At 38.6% G+C, this 13368-nt stretch overlaps 1 protein-coding gene and 1 long non-coding RNA gene across 2 annotated transcripts; one reads left to right on the top strand and one right to left on the bottom strand.

Moving 5' to 3' along the window:
* Positions 1 to 5: 5 nt before the first annotated feature.
* On the top strand, positions 6 to 13021 carry IFT57 (intraflagellar transport 57). The gene is made up of 11 exons (XM_064410586.1): positions 6 to 218; positions 1494 to 1656; positions 2735 to 2853; positions 3754 to 3844; positions 5749 to 5817; positions 6345 to 6467; positions 8449 to 8520; positions 9112 to 9243; positions 10147 to 10209; positions 11982 to 12048; positions 12582 to 13021. The coding sequence occupies exons 1-11, from the start codon at positions 40 to 42 to the stop codon at positions 12758 to 12760; spliced, it is 1257 nt and encodes a 418-aa protein (XP_064266656.1). The 5' UTR covers positions 6 to 39; the 3' UTR covers positions 12761 to 13021.
* On the bottom strand, positions 1700 to 12587 carry LOC135294825 (uncharacterized). Its single transcript, XR_010356847.1, has 4 exons — positions 11516 to 12587; positions 7838 to 8019; positions 2674 to 5678; positions 1700 to 2592 (listed from the first exon to the last, which is right to left on the bottom strand). It is a non-coding gene; the product is annotated as an uncharacterized LOC135294825 (long non-coding RNA).
* Positions 13022 to 13368: the final 347 nt, after the last annotated feature.

The following is a 13368-nucleotide window of genomic DNA, read 5'->3' on the forward strand; positions in this document are numbered from 1 at the left end:
GGGGCCCGCCCGCCTCCGTCGCTGTGGTTACGGGTCAAGATGGCGGAGGAGGGCGCTCCGGGCCGGCGCGGCGAGCGCGGCGAGGAGGCGCCGGCGGAGCGCGGCCCCGGCGCGGCTTTCCACATGTTCGTGCTCATGGAGGACCTGCTGGACAAGCTGAAACTGCTGAGCTACGAAGAGGAGGCGCTGCGGCGCCACAACATGCGGCCTCTGTCCAGGTGCTTGTGACCCGCGCCTCCTCCGCGGCCGGAGGGAATCCCTCCGGGCTGTCCGAGCCTAGCGAAGGGCCTGCGCGGCCGGATGCCTGGGAAAACCATCCAGTAGCAAAGCTTCCCGTGTAAGCTGGAAGCTTTCAGAACGCGAGGCCCCGCGAAAGGCTGAGATGCGATAAGTAAATGGTCCCTTGACCTTCCCTGCCCCCAGCACGTACTGGGTATCTGCATGCCCGGGTTCCTGTGCAAAAAGTAATTCTGCCTAAATTCTGCCTCTTCCGCAGAAAATAGCTGTGCCTAAATTCCAAGATGTTCAAAGTAACTCTAAATACCTTGAATTCGGGATAGCTGTTCATGGCGTGTGTATATTTTTTACCTTTACAAAGAGGGTCTTGGACTCGTTTTTGGTAAGGCTGGGGTTTTGTATTCCGTACATACTTGTTTCATTTGTAATTTTTTTTTTATGCCTTTTAAATTATGCTGGAGACAGGAAGCCTGGGAAACAGAGCCCCCAATATCCAAATGCCCAAATAACTTTCAAACCCATCCATCACTTTCAGCCAGGCTCTGTGACTGCAGGGTGTCACAGAATTAAGCTTCTTATAAGCAACAGTTTGGTAAGGGGGTCCAAGTTACCCCCTTTCTGAGAAGGAGGCTCAAGTATGAGCACAGTGGCTGCAAATTAGTTCTAGCCTGCTGTTGAACCATTGGAATGTTTGGAGCAGGACAGCAGACCTTTTTTGTATCTTAGTGAGTAGCTGTGTTGGTAAAGGGAAGCATTTCCAGGAGTTCCCAGTGTCCAGTGTGCATGTAATTTATACTTTGGGCGGTGGTCTGGTTTTGTGGACTGAGTTCTTGTCAGGACCACATATTTGAATTTGGTGTGATCCAAGTCAGATCCAGTTTTCACTGTTCTCCAAAGCAACCCAAAGCACAGTAGGTAAGGACAGGTGGAAGGATCAGTTCAAAACCTGCTCCTGATCTGAGCTGAATTTGCAGACGCAGGAATACCATCCTCCTGCATTTCTTGAGGAAAGTGTGAAGGACAGGTGATTTGGGGAACTTGGCAGCCAAGTCTGGTGTTGACTAATAACTTACTCAAGGTGGAAATAAGCAAGCTGGGTGTAGAAAAACTTACTCTGCTGTGGTTATGTGTGAAACTAGGCATCCTGATTTTTGTTCAGATGGGTTGCTGGGTAAAGAAACCGCTCTGTAGCCTGTGCTCACCTGTAAGAGCTCCAGAAGCTCACAGCGTGTACCATTTGCCCCCTTTTTAACCAGGCACTACTTTGCGCTGCCCACCAATCCGGGTGAGCAGTTCTTCATGTTCTGCACGCTCGCCGCGTGGCTGATCGGCAGAGCTGGACGTCCCTTCGAGCAGCCGCAGGAGTGCGATGACCCCAACGCCGTGATTTCCAGCGTTCTCTCGGAGCTGCGGGCCTTTGTGAGTGTCACACGGGCTCCCTTGCCGAGCGTGTTGCAAACGCCTGCAATCCCCTCAGAAATAACAGCAGTCACACCCTGTCCTCCTGCTGGGTCTGGTCCCGAGGACGGGACAGACTTTTCGTAGCTGTAAGTTTGTACCATGTTGCTTAGTTAATTGGAAGTTTACATAGGCTGTACCTACTTGCTGTTTTTTTAGCACTACAAAAATGGTCTTATAAATGATTCCAGTTAGTTTTGTTCTGCAGTCTGTAAAATGGATTAAACTAGGCTTACCTTTTGTAGTGCCACATACGTTGCTCATTTATAGTAGCATGATTTTCAGAGATTTCATCTGGAAGGTTTACACAGTCTGTGATCCTGCTCTGACCAAAGTCAATGACTTAATTTTTAGTGTAGGAAGTGGTTTAGAATAGTGTTTGTGTTTTCTTCTTTTTTTTTTCTTTTAAGGAGTAAAAGGTTGCACAAACTGCCAGGAACTACTGAGATTTTTTTAATTAAAAAAAGAAAAAGGAAGATAAAAAGCCAAACTCCAAAGGTCAGGAGACTATATCAACTGACAAGAAGTATGATCTTATGGAAGATTATACTCTGGTGCAGCTGTGAATGATGTTAAGGACACTGTTCTCTGAAGGAATTAAACTGTATCAAACCACTATGTTTATTCTACATGACAGCAATAAATTAGAATATTTTAGAAGTAAAATCTAGAGCAAACAGGACACTGTTGAAAAGTTGGTAGTTAAGTCTCAATACTTGAGTTTCTCTGTAGCTGTCCTTACTTTGCCTTGTCACTTGTGTGCTTGACCATCCAGATCCCTTGTGGCTTCTGCCTCTTCTGCTACCTGGGAGTATGCTCTTACCATATGCTTAAAGATTTCTACGCTGCCTCTGTTCCTTGGCTTTGTTTGCTTTTCCTTCTGTTGCCTCACTGGAGCTGCATAGGAGAAGAATGTAAATTGTCATTAATAAAATCTCATATACAAGGGACACTTTGGTTTTAGTGTACAAAACTTACCTTCCTTTGAGGAAATTTGGGTTGTTAGGCCATTAGTAAACAGCCTGTCTCTTTATTTTAGGGAAGGCCTGTGGATTTTCCTCCCTCAAAATTAAAGACAGGCTGCGGTGAGCAGGTGTGCTATGTTCTTGATTGTTTAGCTGAAGAAGCCTTGAAACACACTGGGTTTAGCTGGAAAAGGTACAGTACACTTCTAAGCATCCTCCCTTATGCTTTGATTTCCAGCAGACAGATGTAAGTTGTAGTGGTAAGATAAAACATAGGAATGACTAAAAACATTTTACTTGACATTTCATGAGATGGGAAAGTTAACTAGGCTTGAAGCAGGGTGACCAATTAATTCCTAATGCAATTTCACACAACTGGCCTGTGGTCAGCAAGGTTGAGTTTGGACCATTATAGACTTTGCTAATTAACATTTAACTGATGACTTTTTTTGTTGTTGTTGTTATTTCCCTACACATAACTCCTTGTTAATCTGATATTTAAGTTGAAACATGTAATATCCTTTTAGGTTCTGTCAATCAGTAGTAAATTTCTTGGGTTGTGCACAGTATGATCATGTTACAAGTAGACTAGAGTAATTTTATTTAATCTGAAGGAAACCTTAGGACAAATTACATGACAGATAATCTCAAGTATATGAAAATATCTTTAAAAGTGTTCTTTATTTTATTATTTTCCTCCAGTGGGTTTTGAAATGGATATAGGAAAGTAATTTCTACCTAGGAAATATTTTACTCTTACTTCTCTTTAGTACACAAATTCCACTGTAGGCTGCAAATAAGCCTGTGGTGACTTGCACTTGAATTTTAAGAGCTTAGACCAATAGAGAAAAACCCCAAAATTTACTTCCTAGATGACTTTGTAGTGCAAATGTACTGTCCTGCCTTTACTTTTAAGACAGTCCAAGATGAACGAGACTTTCAAGGCAGAGTATATATTTATTTCAGTTGTGAAAATTAATCACTGTCTAGGTATGTTCCATATCATCCATTTTTCTCATGAAATGTTTTGTTTGCAGAGGTATTTACAATTTATTGTGTTTAAAAACTCTGCTCTTCTTTGAATTAATTTCAGGCCAGCATACCCAACAGAAGAGCCAGAAGAAGAAGAAATAACAGAAGATGATGCAGAATTAACACTTAGTAAATGGGAAGAGGATGTTGCAGTAGGTTTATTTGGTATATTAGTATTGGTCAACTATGAGGAAATATTTATTCACTGTTCATTTTGTTTGGCTTTGTTTAAGAAGCCTTTTCAATTAGCTGTTTAAGTTTTTTTCCTGCAGCTCTATTCCTGCATTGTCAGATTCTCTGTAGGGTTTTTTGTTGCTTTTCAGATAAGATTAACTCTTCAAGACAGAGTGTATGTTCTTATGTGCAGTGGAATCTAACTATGCATTAAAAACACAGAAATTCAGAATTGTTTCTTTTCTACTGATAAATCTACTCTCGATGTTAAACTAAAGGGTTAAAATAGGAAAACAGCTGTCTGCTCTTTTCTCTATCTTGTTAAGGTCTAAGCTTCTTAAATTGGGAAGTGGGGATGAAACAGTTAACTAAAGCACAGTTTAAATCCTTCAAAGAATCTCTGGGTTTGTTCTCAGGTATTGTCCTAGGCCATGATTTTCATAACTAATGTGTTCTTTTAACTCTTTGGAATGTATGTGTGTTAATAAAACACTGAGGTGTTATTCCTTTACTAGGTATTGCATTACCAGGCAGTTTATACCAGAAGGATGCTCAGTTTTAGAGCCCCTCGTAGTTCTACAGGGATTAATTACATGCCAATGTAATTTTTTTCCCAGTCCATTGTTGCTGCCAGTATATTGATATTAGCTGTATCCATAATTGAATTTAGCAGTATTTTCAGCAATTAAATGTTAATGATGCGGTTCACTGATTGTTCTTTCGTTTTGAGTCTTCTGAATAAAAATGATGAGGCTGACAGAGACAAGCCTAGCAGGGATAGCCTGTATTAGGTGGCCAGCAGTGGGCAGTGAGGCTGGGTGTGCAAGGACATCTGACAGTCTGGCTTCTCACTTCTGATAACCAGTCTTCTTGTTCTGGTGGTGTGTTCTTCTAAATGCTGTGCAAATATGTATTGTCCATTAGCAAAAGATAGTCTTTATATAGTCTTAATTTCTTGCAAGTATTCAGGGGACTCGGGGTCAGACATGCCAGAAGAAAATAGTGGTCCCAGTTAGTTAAAAACTGGGTAAAGTAGAGGAAAGAGAAATAAGCTGCAAGGTTTTCAGTGAGTCTTGAAGGATTTTACCCTAAGACCTGTGTTATTGCAGCTTTTGTGATTTGTGTAGAAAGGAGGTGGATGATGAAATTTCACTTTGGTGGAAAAGAGTCAAGAGGGGGACAAGGTGTATAAGGGTGAAGTGTCTGGGTGAAAAAATGGCAGATGAAATACAGTATAGAGAAATGAAGGTTAATGCACACAAAAAGCATCGTTACTTATGGGTGATGAGCTCTCAGGTGATCATACTCACAGAAGAAGGGGATTTTGAGACTATAACAGATTTATAGAGTATGTGAACATGGTGTGTGGTCTCATGGGCAAGAAAAAAGCAATTGCCTCAGTTTCAGTTGTGTTATTCTGCACACTTAAGATGTGGCATCATTCTGTAACTTCAAATACATTGTGCAAACAATATCTTGAAAGCTGTGTTGAGGTCTCGTTGTGGTTTGGCTTTTGTTTTGATGGAGCTCTATTTTTAAGGTAGAGCTTTAAGAAATACATAAAAAATACAATTACCATACAACTATTGATAATGGGCCATTTGATGTCAGAGGCTTTAGGTTTAGGGTTTGGGTTTTGTTGGTTAGTTGGTTTATTTTTGTAATACTGTTGAGCTCTGAAGGAAATATGGGGTAGCTTTGATCTTCCAGCTTGTCCCAGGTACTATGTCTCTTCATAAGCTCCATATCATAAATTCTCCATGTCTTGTTTTGTTCAGAAATGTGGACCTTAATACTTCTTGGTTTGTTCTCCTGCAAAATAAAATTTTGGAGAAAGATTGTGCAATAGTTACTGAAGTCTTGCTTTGAAACTTCTCTTAAGGAAGAAGAATCAGACAATGAAGAAAATTATATTGACCTGAATGTTTTAAAGGCACAAACGTACAGATCAGTAAGTTGTTACCCATTAGTCCTCTCATCAGAGATTTTTACATCTGTAGCAGCAATTTGTGTCTGTTGGATTTAAATCTTAAAATCCTTGTATAGTCTTTACTTGAAAAAAACAAACATCTGAAATGAATCAGATGTTATATATTAATATTATTTTGAAAGAACAATGTGTAGCCAGTTTCTAAACTGATATCACTGAAGGGCTGCTGGGAACATTTGCAAGAAAGTTTTTGCAGAGACTTCTAGAGAAACAAATTTAATCCCCCATACATACTCCATTTCTGAGATGTATTATCATTTCTTAATATATCAATTTAATTGTCTTCAGTTTTAAGTATAATGAGAAGACATACTTTAATTCCAAATCTTTATGAACTCAAAGAAAGCCATTAAAGAAATCTGTTTAATCTGTTGTCTAGATCATTCTGGATATAAATATTTTTTCTAATATTAACACTACAAGCCATTATAGTGATTTCATTGCATAACAGTAATATTTTGTGTATAAACTTTGGGATTTTTACACAGAACATGAATGACACTGCAAAGCAAGAAGAGATTTTACAGTCCACAACAGATGCAGCAGAGTGGAATCTGGAAGTGGAACGTGTGCTTCCACAGTTGAAAGTCACAGTCAGGACTGACAATAAGGTATGGAAGAATGGATTTGCTTGTGTACATATAGTGATTAAAATGTGATTTCAGTCAATGCTGTTGACTTTCCATTTGCAGTTGTTGTCATCCGTCATGCAAAGACCTGTGAGTGATGGGCTCTCCAGTGCTACCTTCTCTGAACCTCTGTCACTTGCTTTGACCCTAGAAGCAATAATTTTCAGTAGTGTTTTTTCAATATTACTTTTTTTTTTCTGCTGTTTACAAGGCACCTTATTTCTATATATTTATTCAGTGGGGATTTTTTTCAGTCCTCTGACACTTCCAATGTATTCACACTTCTAAAAATTATATCCTCAGTTTAACAACTATTAAAACTTCTTCTTGGAGGATAGCTGATGATCTTACCTTTCAACTCTTCCATTTTTTAACCACATGGAAGGCTGATTGTATGGAATTTCTCTTGGTGAACTATACATGACAATCAAGTAGGTCTCTACCCTGGTCTAGTCATCCTGAACTCTCCTAATGTTTAGTGAGAAGAAGTGATCATTTTTTCAACTGCTTTTGCTCACCATATCCTGGTAACTGTCTCAGGGTGAAATTAATCATGTGTTAGAACTCCTGGCATTGCCATAAGCATTCTTCCCAGGAGCTTGTGTAACACACACAGATCAGTGCAGTATTGAAATTGTTCATTTGCAGTGACCCAGGTAGTTGGAGTGTTGGAGCAATCTGCAGCACTCATACAGCAATACAATACATATACATGAATACAATGAAACCTTGCCAAAAATAGGGGAAACCTTCAACTGTCTGCTGAGCTGCTTGCCTGTCTTACACCATACTGTATTTTTCTGTGTGAGGAATTGCCTGGCTTGAACCACTCTACTGTGATCCTCAGCAAGCCCATCTGTTGCAGAGAACATGATGCTTGAGTCTCACAGTGAGGCATTAAAACTTAATAAAGACATGGATGAAAAATTAAAGCCACTGTAGGATCTGAGGTTTACTAGCTTCCCGCTTAATGCACCATCTCTTTGCGTGAAGGAATATGTCCAAATGAACATAAAAAGAGGATTCTTCTTCTTCTTCTAGCTTCTTTCAGAAATAACTGGAGAGAAATGTTTGGCCTTTTTCCATTGTGCCAGAAAACATATTCTGTTTCCTAAGCTGTGCATGTAAACCTAGTACCAGGAGAGTATTAATGGTTTAATCAATGGCACTAGAAACTAGAACTTATTGTAAAGTCCTGGACAGAAGTGGGGGTGGGTTGTGTACCTGTTGTTTTTATTTAAACTCCAAAGTTTGGCAAATTGTGAGCAATTATCACCAGACCAACAAGAGATCATGAGCCTCCTGCACACGTGAAACACAACGGAAGCACATTTTCTCTAGCAACTCATTACCTGGTGTGCAGGGCCAATTCACAGCACCTTTTCTCAGCCCCCACCCTGGAGTCCATGTATGCTTCCTATGATCTTGAAGCTGGAAATAATTTTCCCCTTTCTAAATGTATCCTGTTACCAAAACTAAGTTTTGGTATTTCTGCCTCTTCTTCTTTCCATTCTTTTCCTGGTAACAGTAATGACTGAAATAGAAAGGAAAGAACAGATAGGCCAGAATTGGTAGGTGTTGGGCATCAAAAGCAGTCATTTTGTCTAAGAATAAGCTGAACTAGTGCAGCTAAAATCAATATTTTTAGTATTTGTGCCCACAGTGGTTTCTAGCAGAAATAGCTCCATGAAGATCAGACTCTAAAAAGCATAGCTACTATGGTGTCAGTGAGGATGTGAGTGTTTGTTTATGGATCTGAGTGTCACATGTGACATTTAGGAGATTTATAAATTATGTCACATTGAGCCAGTGCCCCTGGCTATGAACATGGCAGTGTCAGGATGATATATGGCAATAGTACAAAAGAGAACTGACCCTGCTTTGCATACATGCCGTTGTTTTGTAAGCAGAGAAGGATAAAAATTGTACTTACCTGTGTTTTAATTTGTGATGCATTTTTTAGGATTGGAGGATTCATGTAGATCAAATACATCAGCATAAGGATGGAATTGATTCTTCTCTGAAAGAAACTAGGGTATGTCTTGTATGTACAGAATATTTTACTAATCTGTCAGCATTTTTATTTTTTATTTGATATGCATTAAGAACTAAATTGATCTTTTTTTCCTTCATTTTATTTGTGCTATTGCTGTAAAATTAAAAAGGGAATTATATGGCAATGATCATTAAGGACAGTGCTGGTGACAAAATACCTTCTGGGAAGGAGTTGTCTGTGTGAGGATTAACAGGGCTATCAGGGTCCAGTAATGAATGCATTACCGTAAGTGCATCCTGACTAGGGGACAAAATAGAATAATAGAATCTGAGGGTGCTGTTAAATCCCCCAAATACTCTCAAATACTGTTGCTAGAGTAACTTACTGACATTGACACTTGTAATTAATTGAAGACGGGAGAGTGATGAAGCAGTAAAGGCTGAAATATGTGTTTTGGAGGTGGGCAAACCAGAACACATTAGGAATAGCTTTTCTTGGCTAAACACATTATTTCTGTACTATTTTTCTCTCTGTCTGTAGGCTTCCATAGCCTTTCTTAACTACAGCATCATTTTGATACTCTTTGCATACTGTCTGTATACTGTTAACCCACAGAATGTGATTTTCTAGGGTTACCTTGATAAACTCCATAATGAAATCAGCAGAACACTGGAAAAGATCAATAGCAGGGAAAAGTACATCAACAACCAGTTGGAGCACTTGGTTCAAGAGTACCGTTCGGCACAAGCCTTGCTGAGTGAGGTATTGCTGATCTTTTGTTGTTGCCTTCCCCAGTATTAACTTGCTGTTAAGTGAGGGTAGAGGCAAAGACGACATGGAGTGAGCTGTCTGTGAATTCTGCTGTTGGATATAAAGCAGGGGAAATGTTGATTGGCTGTCAAATTATATTCTTCCTAAGCCAAACTAGCAATTTTTATTCAACTGTTCTGCAGGGAAAAATACATGGTTTTGCCTGAGTATTATGTATAGCTGTTGCCAGTCTTAAGCAGCTAGTAAATTGCTGGTTCTGCTTTCCCTGTGAAGTTCACACATCTGTCAGGGGTGGAATAACTACAGTCTCAGTCCAACATTCATCCCTTAGATTTGAGTACTGGTGCTAACGCAAACAAAGCACTCTGATTACTTCTTTGCTTCATTTAGTTTTTATGTTAATAGAGTGCTGTCTGAGAAGCTTTTTGATCCTCTATTTAGGAAGCATTACAGTCTGCCTTTTGGCAAGCCCTCCTGGTTGTGGCCATGCTGACAGTAATGCTGACAGAATTTGACCTCTGCACCTTCTGTTTGCCTTGTTGTTAAGGTATCTTCTAGATAGTAATTTACTGTTGATGAAGTATTATTCTGGATTTCAGTATTCAATCCTTTCTGCATTATGGCATATTTTCTTCATGTTTATTTTCTCATGTAAATGATTAGAAAGCATAGTTCTTATCAAGTGTGTATTTGGACTATTTACTGCTTTACATTTTTGAATTATAGTCATTGCAAGGGCTGATGTTTCAAGCCTGTCCTCGTTTGTAAACCTCACTGGGGCTTTGTGGGAGAGTTTCTGGAATTGAAACATATGAGAGCAAGTATTGAAGTTTTCTCTGAACTATCTGCATCTCTTCAACTCTGTCATTACAGCCAAGACTTGTTTTTTTCCAGGCTAAAGAGAAGTACCAGGAGGGAAGTGGAGGAGTGACTGAAAGGATCAGAGTGCTTTCTGAGGTAAAACACATCTTACTTTAAAACAGTCTTCAGAGAGTTGGCATTTAGTTGTTGCAGTTTAATGAAACCAGTTCTCTCTGATTTGTTCTCATGGTAAGATTATTCTTTGGGGGAGTTGATCTAGTCCAGTCCCTAAGTTTTAAATCCAGTCTGCCATTGTTTTTTAATTCCTGAAATGTGAGCTCAGTTTGTAAATGAAGGTATATGTTCTGTATTTTATAACCTGTGTCCTAGAATTATGGGGATTAATAAATCATGCCCATAAATTCTTTGGAAGAAGAAAAGCTTAACTCCTGTTTTTAGTTAAAATTAACAGTTTGAAATTTTTATCTTCCAGGCACTTAAAAGCAATATTTGATTAAATAGTAATTTTTTCCATACATCAAATTATCTTATTACCTAAATCTGTTTTTTTGTTGTGGATTTTCTTTTTTCCTTTATATCGGTGCTCTGACAAATTTAAATAAACATCTGTCTCCTAACTGCCTCACCATGTTCAGTGTTGCATGGCATTTTGTTTAGAATTACCACCTGATATCCAAATACTTCAACTCTTTATCCAATTCACAAATTTTTTAAATGGCTCTGTTTGGGTTTTAGAAACCAGCTTTACTTATTAGACAATGAAGTCTCAGGAACAGTTGCATAAAGTAGGTCATACAACAAGAATGTGTTAGAAATTGTACAAGTTTGAGATGTTTTAGAACAGACAGAACAGTTGAGTTGGAAGGGACCTACAGTGATACTAAGTGCAGCTGCAGTAGGTGATACAGCAGTTTAATGTGAGTTTTCCAGCACAGATTTCTGAGTGTATGAATTCTGCAGAATTAGAGTTGCTTTCTAGTTCACTCTCAAGTAAGTTTGAAAAAGTATTTTGTGATGACTTCAGATTTACAGTATGCACTTTGGGAGCTGATTGACTGATAAGTAATGGTGAATATGTTACTAGCTGGCATCCTTCAAAACTACATTGGTGCAGTGGCACATGTCTGAGGTAAAGCAGACACATTAGCTGTTAGTACTGATCTGTTTTCAGGCATGCAATCAAGACCTCAGCCCACCTGGCAATACCATTACCACTGCATGCATGCAGTAACAGTGCAGCAGTGATTCCTTTTTGTTGCTGAAAAGGCTTATTGAAGCCTTAATAAAGAGCTACTTTCACATTATCAACAAGAATACTGAATTATTATCTTGGCTATACTTTAGAATCATGTATTTGCTTTTTTCATTGTCTGCAAAGGCAAAATAGTTCCTGGACAGTGCTGAAATGCAGTTTTGTTCTTCAAATGTGGATTTTACATACCTGTGCCAGTGCCAGCAGGCTGGACTGCTGCACCTTCTTATGCTGCAGTGCTGTTTCTTAGGTTTCCAGTGTAACATGCCACAATCCTGATGCTTCCAGAAGAACAGTGGGCATGGTTATTTGCTGAATCTTGATCTGTAGAGATATTGGTTCCTTTGTTCTTCCATCCAGCATCACACTGAAACACTTATATTGTTGTTTTTTATTGGGGATGCGCAGATTTTTCAGTAACACCATGGTGTTTGGTCAAATTGTTACCCTTTTTCTGTAATTTTTTCTGTAATGTAACAACATTAATTTAGTTAAATTAGTTAAATTAAAAATTTCTGAATGTTTGAAAAATCATTCCTCTTTATATAACAAGTAAAATGGATTAGTTAATTTTTTTAATAAAAGCAGTTATTCAGCAGAGACTTTTTAAAAATTCTATATTAATCTGGTTTAATTAAGGAAAAAATCTCTTAAGATTACAGAAACATTAGAGAAAGTAAAGCAGGAAACAGAAGAGAAAGGAAGCAGTATGACTGATGGTGGTAAGTACACTTTTGCTTCAGACAACACACCCTTGGTGACAATTTCATGATATGTACTTCATTAAAATAAGAATAAGACCAATTACAAAGAGCAAGATGATGCAGCAGCATCATATTCATGGCAAGAGAGGGGTTAGAAACAAAATATAAGGCACAAAACATTTTAATAGCTTTTCACAGGTAAGATTTTCACACCCTGCTGAAGATGTCTTCAGTTCTCTACCAAACCTCAAGTCAGCTATGGGGATAAGGCTTTCAGCTGAGCAAAACACATCATTGAAAAACCTGTCTTAATGTTGATGCACATTTTTATGAAGCTCTTAGATGTCAAGAAGACAGCAAAATTGTCATTGCCTGTTTCTGTCTTTAAAATGTTCTGCATATAAAAAATGATGTATCAGTACAATCATGTCTTTAGAGTACAACACCCTTTTGTTCATTCAACTCTTCCATTTTAAGGAGTAAATTACAGCAAACAATGCTTTTGTGTTACGTGGCTGACAGAGTTGTACTGTTTATCTTTTTTTGGACAGCTCCTCTAGTGAAGATTAAACAGGCCTTAACAAAATTGAGGCAAGAAACCATTCAGATGGACATACAGATTGGTGTGATGGAACACACATTGCTCCAGTCAAAGCTGAAAGAGAAATCCAATATGACTAGAGATATGCATGCAACAGTGATTCCAGAAACCACCGTAGGTGCCTATTAAAATTGGTTGGACCTGACTTGATTGCCCAAAATGCAGTTTTCTACTGTTTGCTTTTTTGTGAGTTCAGAGGTTTTGTTTATTTTGCGGTAGAAGGATGATTTTTTTTCCTCTTTTTTTTGAACAAGACACTTGTTAAAAGATGGACTTTTTAAAGAAGTAATATGCACACTTTAAACTCAAGAGGGAGCCATGTTTAGTTTTGTGCTGTAAAGATTTACTGCATATCTCTTCCAAATAAACTAATAAATTCTTGTTAGTGAAGATGTCTCTGTTTCTTTGGAGAATGTTACGTAGTGTGAATGTCTGTAGAATGATGCTGACAGCCTTTAATCTTGATACTCTGCAGTGCTGAAAGGAAATCGCTTGTAAAGGACTTGAAGGGAAGGTAAAATGTCTGTCATTGCCACTTACGTACATTTAGAGAAAGTATTTAATTAATGCTACTGAAATAATACAGCATTACCCTTTCTAACAGGCTAGGTCATAACTGATATCAGCTGCAAGACTCCTCTAACATCAGCATCAATATCAAAATCTATATAAGACCAAAGAAGGTGAATAGTCTTGTTTGGAAATTACTCCTGGCTTTCTGATTTTTTTTCCATGTG

Source organism: Passer domesticus, chromosome 2 (genome assembly GCF_036417665.1).
Source record: "Passer domesticus isolate bPasDom1 chromosome 2, bPasDom1.hap1, whole genome shotgun sequence".
Taxonomy (NCBI): Eukaryota; Metazoa; Chordata; class Aves; order Passeriformes; family Passeridae; genus Passer; species Passer domesticus.

Bases quoted from the DNA above. Each gene is read 5' to 3' on its own strand.
- IFT57 (XM_064410586.1), top strand. From the start codon at position 40: ATGGCGGAGGAGGGCGCTCCGGGCCGGCGCGGCGAGCGCGGCGAGGAG. The intron at 219-1,493 runs GTGCTTGTGACC...CTTTTTAACCAG, and splicing joins AACATGCGGCCTCTGTCCAG to GCACTACTTTGCGCTGCCCA. The intron at 9,244-10,146 runs GTATTGCTGATC...GTTTTTTTCCAG, and splicing joins CACAAGCCTTGCTGAGTGAG to GCTAAAGAGAAGTACCAGGA.